At 38.3% G+C, this 16,817-nt stretch overlaps 1 protein-coding gene across 3 annotated transcripts in view; it reads left to right on the top strand.

Moving 5' to 3' along the window:
* LOC126259659 (mothers against decapentaplegic homolog 4) overlaps nucleotides 1–16,817 on the top strand; it is a 171,667-nt gene that overhangs the window by 113,722 nt on the left and 41,128 nt on the right. For all 3 annotated transcript variants that reach the window (XM_049956594.1, XM_049956591.1, XM_049956592.1), the window contains one exon: nucleotides 3,857–4,025. In XM_049956594.1, coding sequence (XP_049812551.1) covers nucleotides 3,857–4,025 — 169 coding nt within the window. The remainder of the gene's footprint in view (nucleotides 1–3,856; nucleotides 4,026–16,817) is intronic.

The following is a 16,817-nucleotide window of genomic DNA, read 5'->3' as shown; positions in this document are numbered from 1 at the left end:
AATCATTTACACAGGAGAACCATACAAACATACCATCATTTGACCGTTGGGCAGACCCCCATATGGACAACATAGGAATAAGCACACCTGATGTAGAGAAACAACTGAAAGATTTGAAAGCAAATAAATCATTAGGTCCTTATGGACCCCAGTTCAGTTTCACAAACAATACTCTACAGCATTGGTGCCTTACCTAGTTTGCACTTATTGTGAATCTCTCACCCAGCACAAAGTCCCAAGTGACAGGAAAAAAGCACAGGTCACTCCAGTATGTAAGAAATGTAAAAGAACGGACCCGCAAAATTACAGACCAATATCCATAGCTTCTGTTTGCTGCAGAATCCTCGAACATATTCTCAGTTCGAATAGAATTAACAATCTTGTGACTAAGAAGTTTATGTCCACGATTCAGCATGGTTTTAGAGAGCATCACTAATGCAAAACTCGGCTTGCCTTTTTCTCACATGATATACTAAGAACTATGGATGAAGGACAACAAGCAGATTTCATATATGTAAATTTCCAGAAAGCATTAGTCACAGCACCCCATTGCAGGCCGTTAACATAGGTACGAGCATATGGAATAAGTTCACCAATATGTGAGTGGCTCCAAGACTTATACTAAGAATAATACAACACAGTATCTTGTCCTCAACGACAAGTGTTCATCACAGATAAGGGTATCGTCAGGAGTGCCCTACGGAAGTGTGATAGGACTGCTGTTGTTCTCTATATACATAGATGATTCGGTGAACAGGGTGGGTAACAATCTGCGGTTGTTTGCTGATGATACCGTTGTGTATAACAAAGTGTCAAAATTGAGTGACTGTTGGAAGATACAAGATAACTTGGACAAAATTTCCATTTGGTGTGATGAATGGCAGCTAGCCCTAAATGTGGAAAAATGTAAGTTAATGTGGACGAGTAAGAAGAAAAAACCTGTAATGTTTGGATACTGTATTGCTAGTGTCCTGATTGACAAAGTCAAGTTGTTTAAATATCTGGGCTTAATGTTGCAAAGTGATATGAGGTGGAACGAGCATGTGAAAACTGTGGTAGGGAAGGCAAATGGTCGACTTTGGTTTATTGGGAGAATTTTAGGAAAGTGTGGTTCATCTGTAAAGGAGATCGTATATAGGATGCTGGTGCAACCTGTTCTTAAGTACTATTCAAGTGTTTGGGATCCATACCAGGTCGAACTGAAGGAAGACATCGAAATAGTTAAGAGGCGGGCTGCTAGACTTGTTACCAGTAAGTTCGAACTACACGTAAGTGTTATGGAGATGCTTTGGGAACTCAAATGAGAATCCCTGGAGGGAAGACGATGTTCTTTTCAAGAAACACTATTGAGAAGATTTAGAGAACCAGTATTTGAAGCTAACTGCCAAATTATTCTATTGCTGCCAACATACATAGTGTATAAGGTCCACAAATATAAGATACAAGAAATTAGGGCTCATACAGAGGCGTACAGACAGTCATTTTTCCCTCACTGTATTTGCAAGTGGAACAGGAGAGGAAATGACAAGCAGTGGTACAGGGTACCCTCCACCACACATTGTACAGTGGCTTGCGGAGTATCTATGTGGATGTAGAGGTAGAAAAATGTACTACATGCAGATTATGAAGTAACAAACAATGCCCTAAAAGGTCTTTTTACCATGGTATCCACCAAATGTTACACAAGGACTTAAGATTAATAACAACTGTGTACGTCTCACTAGTGCAAAACCATTTACATATCATTAATGCATGCCATGACATAAATTGCAGTATACACCAAAATGTAGCACCACAGGAACCAAAGCCACTCAACACTTAAAATTGTCTTATCATCAGAACTTCTTCACCTATATGAAGTGGGCAAATCAAATAAATATTCTGAAACAAGCAGACAGTTCCCAGGTTGTTAGTTATGAAGTCCAATATGTATTGTAAAATAAAATAATACATTATGTTTTCAGAATTTGGTTCCAGTCTATCAAGCAGACAATGAAATAACGAAGTATTAATTGTGGTAAAGACAAGATGCAAAACTTGCAAACACAGTATGACAGTATTCCGTCTCTTCAGCAGACTGAATGTACCCCATTGTTGTGCACAAATCTTCTCTCAATTAGTTTCACTTCTAATGACACCCACTTGGAAGCTAATCCACATAAAAAGCAATATTTGATGGCACTGAAAAGGGTACAAGCAGTTTTGCAAACTGCTGAACACATCCAAATGGTATGTGTTTTCAGCTATAGCAATAGCAACTTGGCACTGGGAACCGTACAAGCATTCAGCAAACATCAAACACGCACAAATGTTATGCATCCACAGCATTACTAAGCACATAAATAAGGTCAGAATGTGGGCTTCCTCATAAATTAGTGCCATAATTGACTTGTTTAACAATGTAACTGCAAAAATACGATTTTTCTAAACAGATTGCTTCAACCCTGGCTCAACTGATATGCAGTTTGCATTTTTGGAATACAAAGAATAAGGGTTGGCACACACCTTGAAATGAACCTGATATGCATTTTAGACATTTCACTACATGTAATGGGCAAATCTTTGTCCTTTCAATGTGGTTTTCAACTTTGGAAATAAAAAAGGAGTCTGTAGGGACCAGGTCTGGAGAGTGCAGAGGGTGAGGCAGCACAGTGATTTTATTTTTTGTGCAGTAGTCAATCCCGGTACAGGCAGGGCAACAAATTTAATGACCCTGTCTCTTATTGAATTAAAAAAAAGACATCTTTACATGGGCCATTTCAACAAGAATTATTCTCTATCTTTAAAAACTGTATAAACATTACCTGCCACCAGTCAAACTTGATCTCAGTCCATTAAACAACTGCTGTTACTACAGCTCTAAGCTTTCTCATTACTTAATACCACCAACCAAAGCATCCTATGTGAAAACGCTCAACATCTAACTCAGTTACTTCAGCATCACTTAATTTTTACAATATAATTCTATAAAACAGTGTTTATGAGATACAAAACAATACTTGTTACCTCTAACAGCAATAACAAGCAAGAGTGAGTAGCCATGTTTTTTTTTTCTCCTTTTCTTATACAACAAAAAATCCCAAGTACATTTAATTTGTAACAGAGAAAGTGCTCCATCACACATGCACAGTTACAGGAGCAATCACTCACACTGGACACCACTCCCCCAGCATCCAAAATTGCTACATTTGATGTCACAACTCAGTTCAGTTCACAGCAGTCTCATAGTACTGGTAGTACATCTCGTGTGTTTCATAGAAATCAAAATGACAGATAAGTATAAGTATCTTTCTCTCAACATTTTATTTAAAACTAAGAAACAGTAAATTCATAACTTGGATTGCTGTTTTTCATGTGTGATGAATAAAACTGCTTAGAAGGTTGTAAAAACAAGGAGGTTGGGGGAGGGGGGGTATGGAGGGCAGTTCCAATAACTCTATGGAAAAGAGAAACAGTAGTTTATAACTGTTATTATGACAAACGAACTGCAAAAATCCAACTGGACAGAAGCACCAAGACTTTCAAATAACCTTGTGCCTGGATTTTGTGATGAGAGTTGCTAAGAAATCACATTGTATTTCTGAGGTATATATTCTGAGGTATATATTACCTCCATCTGACATAGATTAGGACTCTCAAAACTTTACCAGACATTGCCCACCAAATAAGAAAAAACAGTCTTTTTAATGTGTCGTCGTAAGTGGACTGTGCTTTTGTTTGTACAATTGTCACAAAAAGTCACAATGAAAACACAGCATTGTTACTGCCATAATCACCAGGAAGGACAAATGCTTTTAAAAAAATGATGCTGTGATTGTCTTCCTTCCTCTTCTGATAATATGAAATTTTGTTTCAGGTTACATATAGGAAAAGGTGTGATGCTAGATTTGAGAGGAGAAGGAGACGTTTGGTTGCGATGCTTAAGTGACCATTCTGTATTTGTTCAGAGTTACTACCTAGATCGGGAAGCTGGCAGAGCTCCAGGGGATGCTGTACATAAGATTTATCCTAGTGCCTATATAAAGGTATGTAAGTTTCAGTCTGTATTATTTCCCCAGGGATAATTGTTGCTGACGTATATCACATTGAAATTGTGTAAGATCACCAAAACCTACACGTAAAATAGGTGTGCTTGTAACTAATGGCTTCTGGTAGAATACTACTATGTACATCACTTGAAATGTAACAGATTTGTCACTTTGTGTGAAGACAAATGTGAAGTGTATTCATGTAAGTAATTACATAAGAGTAAGTTTATTACATGGCAGTATGCCAATGTCTTCTTTGTAGGAGCCATTATATGTACTTGCCTTGGAAGATGTTTTTGATTTAGTTCTTAGAATTACAGGCAGTTGTAGAAGTATTTCTAAGCTATTGTTCAAAAACTCAATAGAGAGACTGTGAGAAAGAAAGGTCTAGGGCAGTAAAAATGCAGCACCAGAAATGTTGGGTTACCACTAATGCCAAATGTATTGTGCTCTTACTTTTATTTTGATTACTCTCTTAGATACTGAAGAAAATTGTAAATAATATCAGTATTACATTGTTGTGTTGGAACTTGACACTCCACCGATTAAATTCTTGTATTGTTAGCAGTTGAATACTATAGCAGCCTAACCTTTATTTTTATGACCTTGATATAACAGGTAAGTGCTAATAGGTTTTGCCCACTAAGGGAGTCATTTCAGTCATGTTTTGACTCCTCGGTAATGCTATATTCAAAGACTAGAGGTTTTGTATTAATCCAGCTCACAAACATTTTGCACAAAATAAAGTTATATATTCTCATATACAGCCAGTCACTGCCATTTCTATTCTTACATTTCCATTCTTAAACTCAGCATAGATCAGACGCATTGAAATATCGTCAAACACTGTCCTCATGACAACCCATTGGCCAGCACAGTAGACGCGAACACATAATATCGGCATTCTGTATTTATAATCACTTTCAGGTAAAAACACGTTGTCACCATTCAGTATATGTCTTACATTTGCTGGGGGTCAACCCACAGTGAATTGGGTCACACACTCAGTCAGTACAATATTCTTCCTCTTGCTACATCATTACGACCCCAACTCACTGACTTAACTGCATTTTCACAACACTAACTACTCACTAGCAGCACTCGGAACTTGACTGTCAATTCTTGGCACACCCTTGACCTGTTTGAGTAAAATAATGCTTATCTTTAAGTGTGGAACCATGGATCCCTTACATCCCCACCCTAAAATACTTCTTTGGAGCCATATGTGAAAAAGAAAATAGAAAAAGTTGTTAAGGATTACAAAAAATATAAAGAACATTAAATTCAAGAAAAAACAATAAAATGAAATGTATCATGGATAAACTCCTTCTGACTCTGGTAGTGAACTGCCTTTACAGAAATATCAGACAAAAATTCAATATATCTTAATTAAAAATGGCAAATAATTTCACAAATTTCTGTTTTACGTTCAGTTACAATGAATCTGTCCTTTCAGTAGTTTGCGTAGGCCGTCAAACCACATAATTGTCACTGGTTATCATATTAGCAGCACAGCACAAAACACACTAACTCAGTTGAATTCAGCTACCCCTTTGGATTGCCATTCTTTGAACAGGGCTTTTGACATTCGTGTTACCATCGTTATTTCAGCTCGCCTGAGACACAACTCATGAGAGATAGAGAATAAATACAGTAGTTTAGTAACTACTCCATTCCTATCCCTACCAGACTGTTGATATGTAATATAAGAAATTAAACATAGTTCTAATACATCAAATTGTACAACTAATTTACAGTTATCCTATGAGACCAAGACGCTGCTGTGTTTGATTATATTTTTTATTATGATAGGTCTGTTTCAGCAAGATTGCCAACTTCATGTTATCTGTGGAAAATACATAGTTTGGTACAATATTTCAGATTTTGAAGTAGATAATGTAATGCATTATGGAATTATGCTTTGCTATGTACAGCAGGTCTTGATATCAATATGACGTGACATCTCAGTTTCTGTCACTGCTGTATAAATTTGTGCCTTTGATGTTGGTGGAACTAGAGTAGGTGTTAAATTTTAGTTGGAGCAGTTATTTCTAAAGCTGTCGAGTTGTTATTTCTTAATGACTTTACTAGACTGCCATATTGGCAGTTGAGTCAGCTATTTATATGGTTACAGGCTGTTTCTATGGTATTCTGCTGGTCATGTTTTTGTTCTTACCAGTAAAATGATATTGCTTGTATGATTCGTGTTCATGTGGTTCTACATTCATGTAATTTAATCATACTGTTTGTTTTTTGTGAGTTATGCCAGATAGTGTCGCAGTGTGTGAGGTTTATGACAGTTTCTCAATGTTCTTCTGTTCTCTGATGTATTTATAGATTTTGTTTTCCTGCTCATCTCATGCCTGGGAGGAGGATAATTCTTTACTTTGCATTATATCAGTCAAACATGTAGGTCATAACTTAATGCTTTTAACATGTCTTAAAGAATTACAACACTATTATAACTAATGTGGTTGCACAGAAAGAAATTTTGGAAGCAATGGCCTTTTTACTCTACCATAGAATATTTATTGTGGTTAAACAGCTGTTAGTATCACCAGCGCAGTTACTTTGCTATGGAACTTTCTTATTTCATTGATATTTGATTCAAAGTTGTGAAGTGTTGGCACTTTTTATTCATTAAATAGTGCCAGAATTCTACTTCTGATCCCAGTTCAAATACAGGTTGACACAAAAAAATGGGAACATTTCCACGATCCAATAAAACTAGAAGTGATGGAAAAAAATTGCATTCATAATAATTGAAACCTTACAACTTTACCATTTACAAAACATTGATGGCATTTATCATTTTTTTTAAAAATTATGTCCTTTAGATGGCATCCTCCTGTATGAATACATTTGTGAACTCTTCTGTTGAGATTCCTCATTGACTGCTGCAACATCTCAGCTGGGATACTGTGAGTTGCATCCTGAATTCTCTGTTTTAATTCACCCAGGGTTCTTGGTCGAGTCGTGTAGACTTTGCTCCTGAGGTAGCCCCACAAGAAAAAAAATCACAAACAGATAAATCTGGTGATCTAGGGGACCAGGGAATGTTACCAAATCGTGAGATCACATGGTTGCCAAACAATTCTCCCACATATGCCATTGATTGTCATGCAGTGTGTGATGTCGCTCCGTCCTGTTGAAACCAGGCTTCTTGAATGTTTGGAAAGTTGTTCAATGCAGTTGTAATGAAAATTCCTAACATCTGCGTGTAACGATCGGCATTGACAGTTATTGTGTTTCCTGTTCATTTGTGTGTGGGGGGGGGGGGGGGGGAGGGGGGGGGACAGTCTGATAATTCCATGAGATGAAATACCACACCACACTGTCACTTTACTAGTGTGTAAAGGGTGCTCATGAACGTCATTAGTATTTGTGTTTTTGCCCAGTAATGGTTGTTCCGTTTATTGACATAACCTGTGAGATGAAAATGTGCCTCACCTGACACCCACTACTTGTTTAGAAATTCATCGTCATTAAATTTTTTGTTATCATTTGTTGACAGAATCCTAATCGTAAACAGTAAGCGTTGTCCTCCAGTTGTTGCACCATTAGTTTGCATGGATGAAATTTTAAATCAAGATGTAGAATTCTACGAACACACTCCCGGGACATTCCAACCACTGTTGCTTGCTTACGAATTGAACGCTGTGGGCTCCATAAGACTGACACGCGTACAACATCAATGTTCGATGGAGACCGTACACTTCTTGGGTGTCCTGTTGGTTGCTTCTCAAGGTCAGATCCAGTCTCTTCAAAGTTATTAATCCAACGTTTTATCGCATGTCTCGACAGAATGGCATCATGACGTCCTAAATTATAAAAATGTCGAAACTCCCTCTGCTCCGCTACCAAACTATCATTGTTTTTATACAACATTTTTATGGCTAACGCACACTGTTGTCCGTTCCACAGATCCCTGACTAGTGAAATGGCAGATTGTTTACTTGCTAACTGTCATGAACCCACAGTACTGTCACCTGCCCATGGCTGCCATTACTCATTTCAAACATTCTCGTTATTCTGTGTCACCCTGTACATGTATTGTCGACCTTGACAGCTAACTAAATAATTTCTTTGCCATTAGTGAGTAACCCATTACTTGTTGTCATCATACTTTTCTCATCATCACTTACATATAAATACAGACAGGACAAGTTGTGTGAAAATAAATGACATTATTCAAAAATTGGTGCTTAAATACTTAATATCCAATGCTCCTGACACCATTCATTTCCCCTAAATCTCCACTACACATTTCTCTCTCACCTCCATATCATCTTTACCTCAGATATTTACTCCTTCAACATCCATTAATCCTCCTTATTCACCTTAAAAAAATACATAAGAATTAATTCAGGCTCCTTAATTTTTCCATACATCATTTATGTCATCACATTAATCATCCTTACACATCACATTACTCATCTAAACAAATAACTTCTTGTCTATATGTCATTTTAAACATTTTCCTATTTATCACTACCATCAGCTGTTACGTAACTCCAACTCTTTACAGTTTCTCTGTTTGCGACTTGTAAAAAAAAATCTACTAGATCTCGCTGAACTCTTTACTGAAACTAATTAGTGTATTTCAATATTTTATAGATGATGTTTTTCAAATCTGGCACTTGTCTCTATTCTTTTAGCACAACTTCATCTGTAATATGTTTACATTAAATAATTACACAAATGATGGATTCTTTGATATCTCAGTTATTACTTTGTTGTCTTCATGTTATTATGATTAATGTACCACAGGTCAGATGTAGAAGTAACTTAAGGTGGCCGCAGGGAAGTGTGTTGGCACCCTTGCTGTTCATATTGTATGTCAATGACCTTGCGGGCAATATTAGTAGTAACAACAATATTAATAGTAACCTCAACTTTTTGCAGACGATGCAGTTATCTATGTGAAATACTCTGTGAAAGAAGCTGCATAAATATTCAGTCAGAGCTTGATAAGATTTCAAAGTGGTGCAAAGATTGGCCAACTTACTTTAAATGTTCAGAAATGTAAAACTGTACGCTTCACAAAACGGAAAAATGTAGTATCTTATGACTATAATATCAGTGAGTCACTGTTGGGTTTGGCCAACTCATACAAATATCTGGGTGTAACACTTTCTAGGAATATGATATGGAATGATCACATTGGATCAGTTGTGGGTAAAGCAAGTGGTAGACTTCAGTTTTTTGCTAGAATGCTGGGGAAGAGCTATCAGTGTACAAAGGAGATTGCTTACAAATCATTTGTGTGACCAGTTCTAGAATCATGTTCAAGTGTGTGTGGGACCTGTACCAAATAGGACTAACAGGGGATGTTGAATGTATACAGAGAAGGGCAGCATGAATGGTCACAGGTTTGGTTGTTCCCTGGGAGAGTGTCACACAGACACTGAAGGAACTGAACTGGAAGACTCTTGAAGATATACGTAAACTATCCCAAGCAACACTATTAACAAAGTTTCAAGAACTGGCTTTAAATGATTACTCTAGTAGTACACTACAAACCTCTACATACTGTTCACATGGAGATCGTGAGGATAAGATTAGACAAATTACTGCACACAAAGAGGCATTCAGTCATTCATTCTTCCTGTGCTCGATATGTGAATGGAATGGGAAGAAACCCTAGTAACTGGTACAATGGGATGTACCCTCTGTCATGCACCTCACAGTGATTTGCAGAGTATAGTTGTAGATGTAGATGGTAGGTCTTACTAAACATTCCTAATTGAAATACTTGAACAATCACTGCTTAATTTATTTAATGGTACAGTTTTCTTAAACTGTCTGTAGGAAAGACGGGAGAGGAGTGAAACTTGAAAACAAGAAGTAAGGTTTCACCCAGCTGAGTGTGTACCAGTTGCCAGTTGGTATACCAGCAAAAGAGTTGCTGGTTCCCTAAGCCTTATCTGATTTTACTCTGCCATTTGAGTTATCCCATATATTTTACGAGATTTGCAGTGCAATACATCTTTCAAAGTTGCTTCTTGATAACTCTTCGACCAGTATTTCTTCAGAAATTATCCATCAAATTGATTGTAATTGTTAACTTCTTCCTTCTCCTTAACTCCCTGGGTTGAAAACTTAATCTTGCCTTGTGTCTACTGTGAACTGGATTTTCTATTCATCTTTAAAGTCTGCTGTAAAAAATTCCTGTAACTATATGGTAAATATCACTGTGTACAATTCCCCCTTGGTTTACACTTTTGCCCCATGTTAACCTTGAGTATGCTTGTTATCACTGTTCAGTAGTATAACAACAATACCTTTTCCCATCGTCAAGGTTGTACTGTTAATTCTCTTATCAGTCTCTTTGGTTTTACTCTCCATTAGGAATATTTCTTCCTGTAAATGTTTAATCCCTTCCATGACACTCTGATTGTCTTCTCGCCTCTGCAACACTGTCACATTCTTTAAATTTACAGCCAGTTCAGTTTTCTATTTCGTAATCCATTAGTAGTAACATTACACTATTGTTGTACCTGTTTTACTTCTTTAATCTCTTGGTCATGATGTGTGTCTACTCCTTGCATCTTCCCTTCTACCGAGTGAGGTGGCACAGTGGTTAGCACACTGGACTTGCATTTGGGAGGACAGCGGTTCAATCCCGCGTCCGGCCATCCTGATTTAGGTTTTCTGTGATTTCTCTAAATCACTCCAGGAAAATGCCGGGATGGTTCCTTTGAAAGGGCACGGCCCACTTCCTTCCCCGCCTTCCCTAGTCTGATAAGACCGATGACTTCGCTGTTTGATCTCTTCTCCCAAACAACCCCATCCTCCTCTTCCCTTCTAATTCAGTTTTAACTCCCCTAGTATCTTCCTTGGCTTTTCTTATTATCTTCACTTCCAGCTTGCTCATACCTTCATGGAGTTGACCCATGTTCTACTGCTGTTTACCAACTCTCTCCTCATTCATTAGTGGAATTCCTTCAGATTTTCTTGTAACATTGTCTGTGTACTCTCTTGGATTTTTCATGATCTTTCTTAGTTTTCTTAGGATATTTTCTCTATACTTCCTTGTGATCGCTTCAAGCATTGAATGTATTTTTTCCTTGGTTATATCTGTCATATCTCTAACTGCTTCCATCTTTTAAAAAACTAAGAAATAAGGAAAAGTAATATGTGTATAAACAACTACGTGCTGGTGTGTTAAGAAGATCTGTCATTTGCCTGCATTAATACAATTAAATGATCCAGGGTGCAGCAGTTTATACTATCTCGGTACAAAAGAATCAATCCAGTTTGCTTCATTAAGGAATTATTTTTTGTGGCTTATTAATGTGGGGCTGTTTTCAGGCTTGATCTATTGTTACACAGTGACACATTAAATCAAATAAATAAACTTAGTGGAAATGGACAGGCAGTTTATTACGCCTGTGCTCTTGCCCTCTGCCGAAAGGAAAACTGGTGGACCAGTTCTACACACTAATTAGAAACAGCCTGTAGAAATGTTGTTGTTAGTGAGTGGAGAGTTAACTTGAATGGTTTCTGCTTTGAAGATGGCCACTACTAATTTAACATATTTGCCCAGTACACAAACTTGGAGCATCAGTTTCTTGTGTCAGACCATATAATACAAGAACATATCTGTTATATATCTCAAAGCTGCTGCCTCTGAGTTGATCGACTTTAGTAAAATTCGTCACAGTCTAAGGAAACAGCTCAAGTTCGAAAAACAATCACATATTAATATGGCACAACAAATAGTTCCTCAGTCACGTGTGCAATCTCCTTCATTTTGCGTGAAGGAGGAGTCTTACAGCACAGTAAACACTACAAACTGCATATCTCCTAAACAGTCATTTATATGTTTTCCAAATACATGTTATTCCCGTATTAATTATAGAGGTTTGCTGATACTTTCAAGGCACTCTTTCTTATTGTATTTTATTTGTTAATTACTAATGTGTCAGATAGCTCCAAGTGCACGTTTTACAAAGATTTAAGTAATTGTACGATATTAACCCTTATTTAATGTTTAAATATATGTATGTCTCTGTCACCATTTTGTATAGTAACCTACCGGTATATAGTAAATGTTTATCCGTATGGCAGTTCACATTGGTGAACCACATGTGGTTTATAGTTCATTCTTGTGTAACATGCTTCCAGTCAAAACATTCCAGTATGTTTAACACACTTAAATATCAGTTTAAGTCTTAAGCCATATTTATGTCTCCCACTTCATTTGTCGTAAGTATAGCACTCACACTTGGTAAGTGTACATTAAGCTTGCTTCGGTAGTGTGATGGCTGCTGGCACCAATTGGCGATGGGGATGTTATGAGTTCATTCTTGGCTACTGCCTCAGATTTTCCTGCTATAGAAAGGTGTGATGTGGGAGATTTGATTGTGATGCCTTATGAGAAGCTACTTGAGTAGATAAGCAGCAAAACTGACACCCGCCACTAGGGTTGTCATATTGAAAGACTTGTTCATGGCTGACTTTTACTTCTATTTGTAGAATATGTTAACAAATTCCCCTGTATGTAAGAGAATAGGGTAGTCATCAAAGCCAGAGAGTATAAAGCTTGAATCATTGGAATTATATTATTTCTTGTTTTGGAACTCAACAAGAGGTGCAACAGAAAGAGTGGAGTAAGACGGAACCCAGTTTAAGAAAATATATATGTACTGAAGATGATAAGAACAGAGATGAAACATTGAGAAATGACAGGAAAGATTTGAAGTAAGATGAAACAAGGCTGTGGACAGAGAATAGACAGTAACAAAAAAGAGTGGTACGTGTTAAGGGCATTGTGGCCAATTTTGAAACCAGCTACCATCTATGTCTCTAAAGTCACTGGTGTTGGGTTGTTGTACGTAAGTGGCTGAAATTATGAAACAAAACTGCAAATAAAGTAATGTGTATTGGTTAGTATGCATTTTAACCCTTGTCCATTACTCCATACAGGAAGTTCCATCATGTTTATGTCAACATAGAGAGCTGCACACAGCATTCTCCATCAGTACTCCATTCTGAGTAACTTGTGCCTCTGTTGTCTACTTTTTATTTTCATCCTCCGTATCTTCTAAAAAGATAAAAATATTACACTTATTGCTATCACTGTTCACTGCACTTTGAAATTTCCCTGCAAGTACAGGCTATCCACTTCTCTTAACAAAGTTAGAAAAAAATTTTGTACATTTTCTGATTCAGGTTCATCAATGTACAATTAAAAAAATATTTTAACTATGATTACCCTACATAGTAACCATGATTTTGGAGTGTTGCAATATTGTTGCAGCTGTGATGCATGAGGCATAATGGAGTGGTTGTTCATGAACCATTGCCTCAAATTTCTATCATTGCTGGCCTATTATGGCCAGGTTAATTAACCTTGTTTTTGTAAATTCACATTGCCGACTGCTGTAAGTCTGCTTCTTCAACAACACAGATTTTATTAAGTACAAATTACACACTCATACTCTCGTGATCCCACAAACCACAGAAGGTTTTTGGCCTCATCAAGTAACCTCCTCAACTGTGTCCTGTTCTTGACATTATCTTTCATTGCTCCAGTTATGTGAAGATCCTTGGCCACCTGATTCGCCATCTTTCTTATGATCTGCATAAATTATTTACAAATAAATCATAGGAAGTAACAGCTTCTTACTGTACCAGAATACACAAAAGAAAAAACTTCTGGAAGTGAATACCTCTCAACCAATAGTGCTACAGAAGCTGGTTGAATAACTCAATTTTTAGTGCAGGAGAAAACTGTGCGCAGGATTGTCTTGGAAGCACTCAAATACCGTATTTACTCGAATCTAAGCCGCACTTTTTTTCTGGTTTTTGTAATCCAAAAAACCGCCTGTGGCTTAGAATCGAGTGCAAAGTAAACAGAAGTTCTGTAAAATGTTGGTAGGTGCCGCCACAACTAACTTCTGCCGTTGAATATATGTAGCGCTACATAGGCATGCTTTGCAGGCACAAAGATAAATACTGGCGCCCAAACCTCTGCGTCAGTAAATAAATTTAAAAAAGGTAGAAGACGAGCTTTTTTCTCCGCCTCGAGTTTTGACCACTGCATTTTCATACATTATCCAACGAAGTAAATACAAATTCCGTATTGTTCATCTTCGGATGTAGCAGCCTTTCAATGTACTACGAAAATCCGACTAGCAAGACTGTTTGGGATGTAGGTCAATATGGCCAACTCTACGTTCTGAATTTTTTCCTGCCTGTGACAAGAGATGGTTGCTAATAGGAACTTTTATGAATGATTAATCACATGTAGTATTCTCTTCACCATAAGAATAATACGAATATAAACATTTTGCCACGTATTCTTTCGTGTTTGCTGCTATCTCATTTAAATCCTGTCTGCCTAATAAACCACGAAACTAGAGTGAGACAACAGCAAATGCGGAAGAATATACATATCATGCCATATTTATATTCGTATTATTCTAATGCCGAATAGTGATACAGTCAGGAATGAAGCACAACTGACTAGATTTTTAAATCTAAGATGACTCTAATTTCTGTGCAGAATGTAATGTACTGAAGTGGCGTCTGCAAAGATTTTCAAACGGGAAAAATTTTTCGCTAAACTCTCCTTCACAGCATCTTCTGTCACACGCAGTCTATTATTTGGCTCTTGTTGATCATTATCAAAGAAAGCAGCAGTGTAAGTAACAGAAAATGGCAGTCTCTTGCCATTGTTTCACTAATGAGATGATTCCTCGCTTTTTTTTTTAAATTGGAAGCAGCGGTAGCGCGCACAAAAGCAAGCCATGCTGCGAGCGGCGACAGGTCATAAACACTCATTATCAGAATGCGACAAACAATGCATGACACAGTACAATAATGCATTTTCAGCTTAGAGTGACGTAAACACCTATAACAAAGAGAATGGCACTTATCAGATCAAAGAAAAATAAGCAATCAATTCAAACTAGACGAAGCACGTCAAAAAGGAAGGGTACCCGTATAAATACGGACGGAGCGCCTGACGCGTAGCAATGGCTACCTGGTAAAGCTTAACAGCTAAGCTTATGACTCGAACCAAACTACTGTAGCTGTATCACCATTCATTCGACCTAAATTGTGTCTCGTATTGCAATGGACCAACTTTGTTTCGATTTAGAGGTGCGGCCTAAAACTTTTCTCTCCCCTTGAATTTAGAGTCTCAAATTTCAGATGCGGCTTAGATTCGGGAAAATTTTTTTTCCTTGATTTCGAGTCTCATTTTTCAGGTGCGGCTTAGATTCGAGTAAATACGGTACCCGTATGGTGTTGATCGCATGTGACCTGGTGCTGGCTGGTGTACACTTCTGCACTGCATCTAATGACTTCACTATATGTATGCATAATTATATCAATTGCTCTGTTAGTACATCCATTGGAATCACAAGATTCCTCCCCCTTGAACTGGCCCATAAGGCCAAAATCATTCTGGTCAATGCAAGGGAGTAAGAGGTGGGCATAGCCTGCTGTGAAGGCTGGGGTGCTTCTTCAGGTGCTGCAAGTGGTAAGGAAGTCACTTCGGTCTGACACCAGAGAGGCAGGCGATGACAGTGGTTCTGACTTGCAGCTTGCCACTAGGTCTGGAGAAGACTGAGTGCAGGCTGGGGGCGGCTATTTTTGCTCCGGTCCAGATCCATAGGAGTGATAATGACAGCTGGAAATCCAGGAATTCCAGGTGCCACCACCTGGGATGTAGTCCTGAAACCAGACACCATGTCAGTTGATGTTAGACATTGGTTTGAGGATGGTGGACTAATTCCACCAGTCTGGCAGATCTTGAGACACAGTCTGGCCGGATGATGCCAACGGAGCTGGCTCCATTGCCAGCAGAGGACGTCTTGAGAAGTGGCCACCAGGACCAACTGGCAGCCATGTTTGAAAGTGAGCCATACATCGTGCCATGTGTATGTTTGAACATGCACACCCAGATAGGAGCACCTACCTCAAAAGGTGTGCTGTTGCTGCTTCTGCTGTTTCTGTTTCTTCTTGTACTGATGGAGGAGGCAACAAATCTACCAAGGGACAATAGAGTGTCCATGCAAGTCTTCTTCCAGGCTTAGATTGTGTATAGGTGTCACCTTGTAAGAGGATGGAAAGGAAAGTAGTGCAGAATCGATAGGCAAGGGAGTAAATATTTTTCCCATCTGCATTTTAAACCTTCACACAATGTATTCTGCCCTTACATTAGAGACATGCTAAAATGGAAGTACAATAATATGCTTCTTCCATTCCGGGAGCAAAACCATTGGAAACCACCAGATGCAATCTGTGGTCCATTGTCAGTGATGAGAGCCTGTATGAGATCCTTCAGTAGAAAAAAAATGATGGCCAGGTCCTTAGAGTTATTCCTGCTGTGGTCTTGTTATTTGATGATAAATGAGAAGTGAGAATAGATGTGTTAAAATCAGCTGTATGACTCCATGGAATGGCCCCACAAAATGCTCGTGCAGTTGATCCCACAGCTGGGTAGGCACAAGCCACAGCTGTTAGGGGCCACAGCTTGAGGCATCTGACAAGCTTGGCAGTGTTGAACCCCATGCACATTATCTTCTACATCTACATCTACATCTACATCCATACTCAGCAAGCCACCTGACGGTGTGTGGCGGAGGGTACCCTGAGTACCTCTATCGGTTCTCCCTTCTGTTCCAGTCTCGTATCGTTCGTGGAAAGGAGGATTGTCGGTATGCTTCTGTGTGGGCTCTATTCTCTCTGATTTTATCCTCATGGTCTCTTCGCGAGATATACGTAGGGGGGAGCAATATACTGCTTGACTCTTCGGTGAAGGTATGTTCTCAA

The sequence above is a fragment of the Schistocerca nitens genome, chromosome 5, assembly GCF_023898315.1.
Source record: "Schistocerca nitens isolate TAMUIC-IGC-003100 chromosome 5, iqSchNite1.1, whole genome shotgun sequence".
NCBI classification, from domain to species: domain Eukaryota; kingdom Metazoa; phylum Arthropoda; class Insecta; order Orthoptera; family Acrididae; genus Schistocerca; species Schistocerca nitens.
Note: the sequence above shows the minus strand (reverse complement) of the source record. Positions and strands in the feature narration are given on the sequence as shown.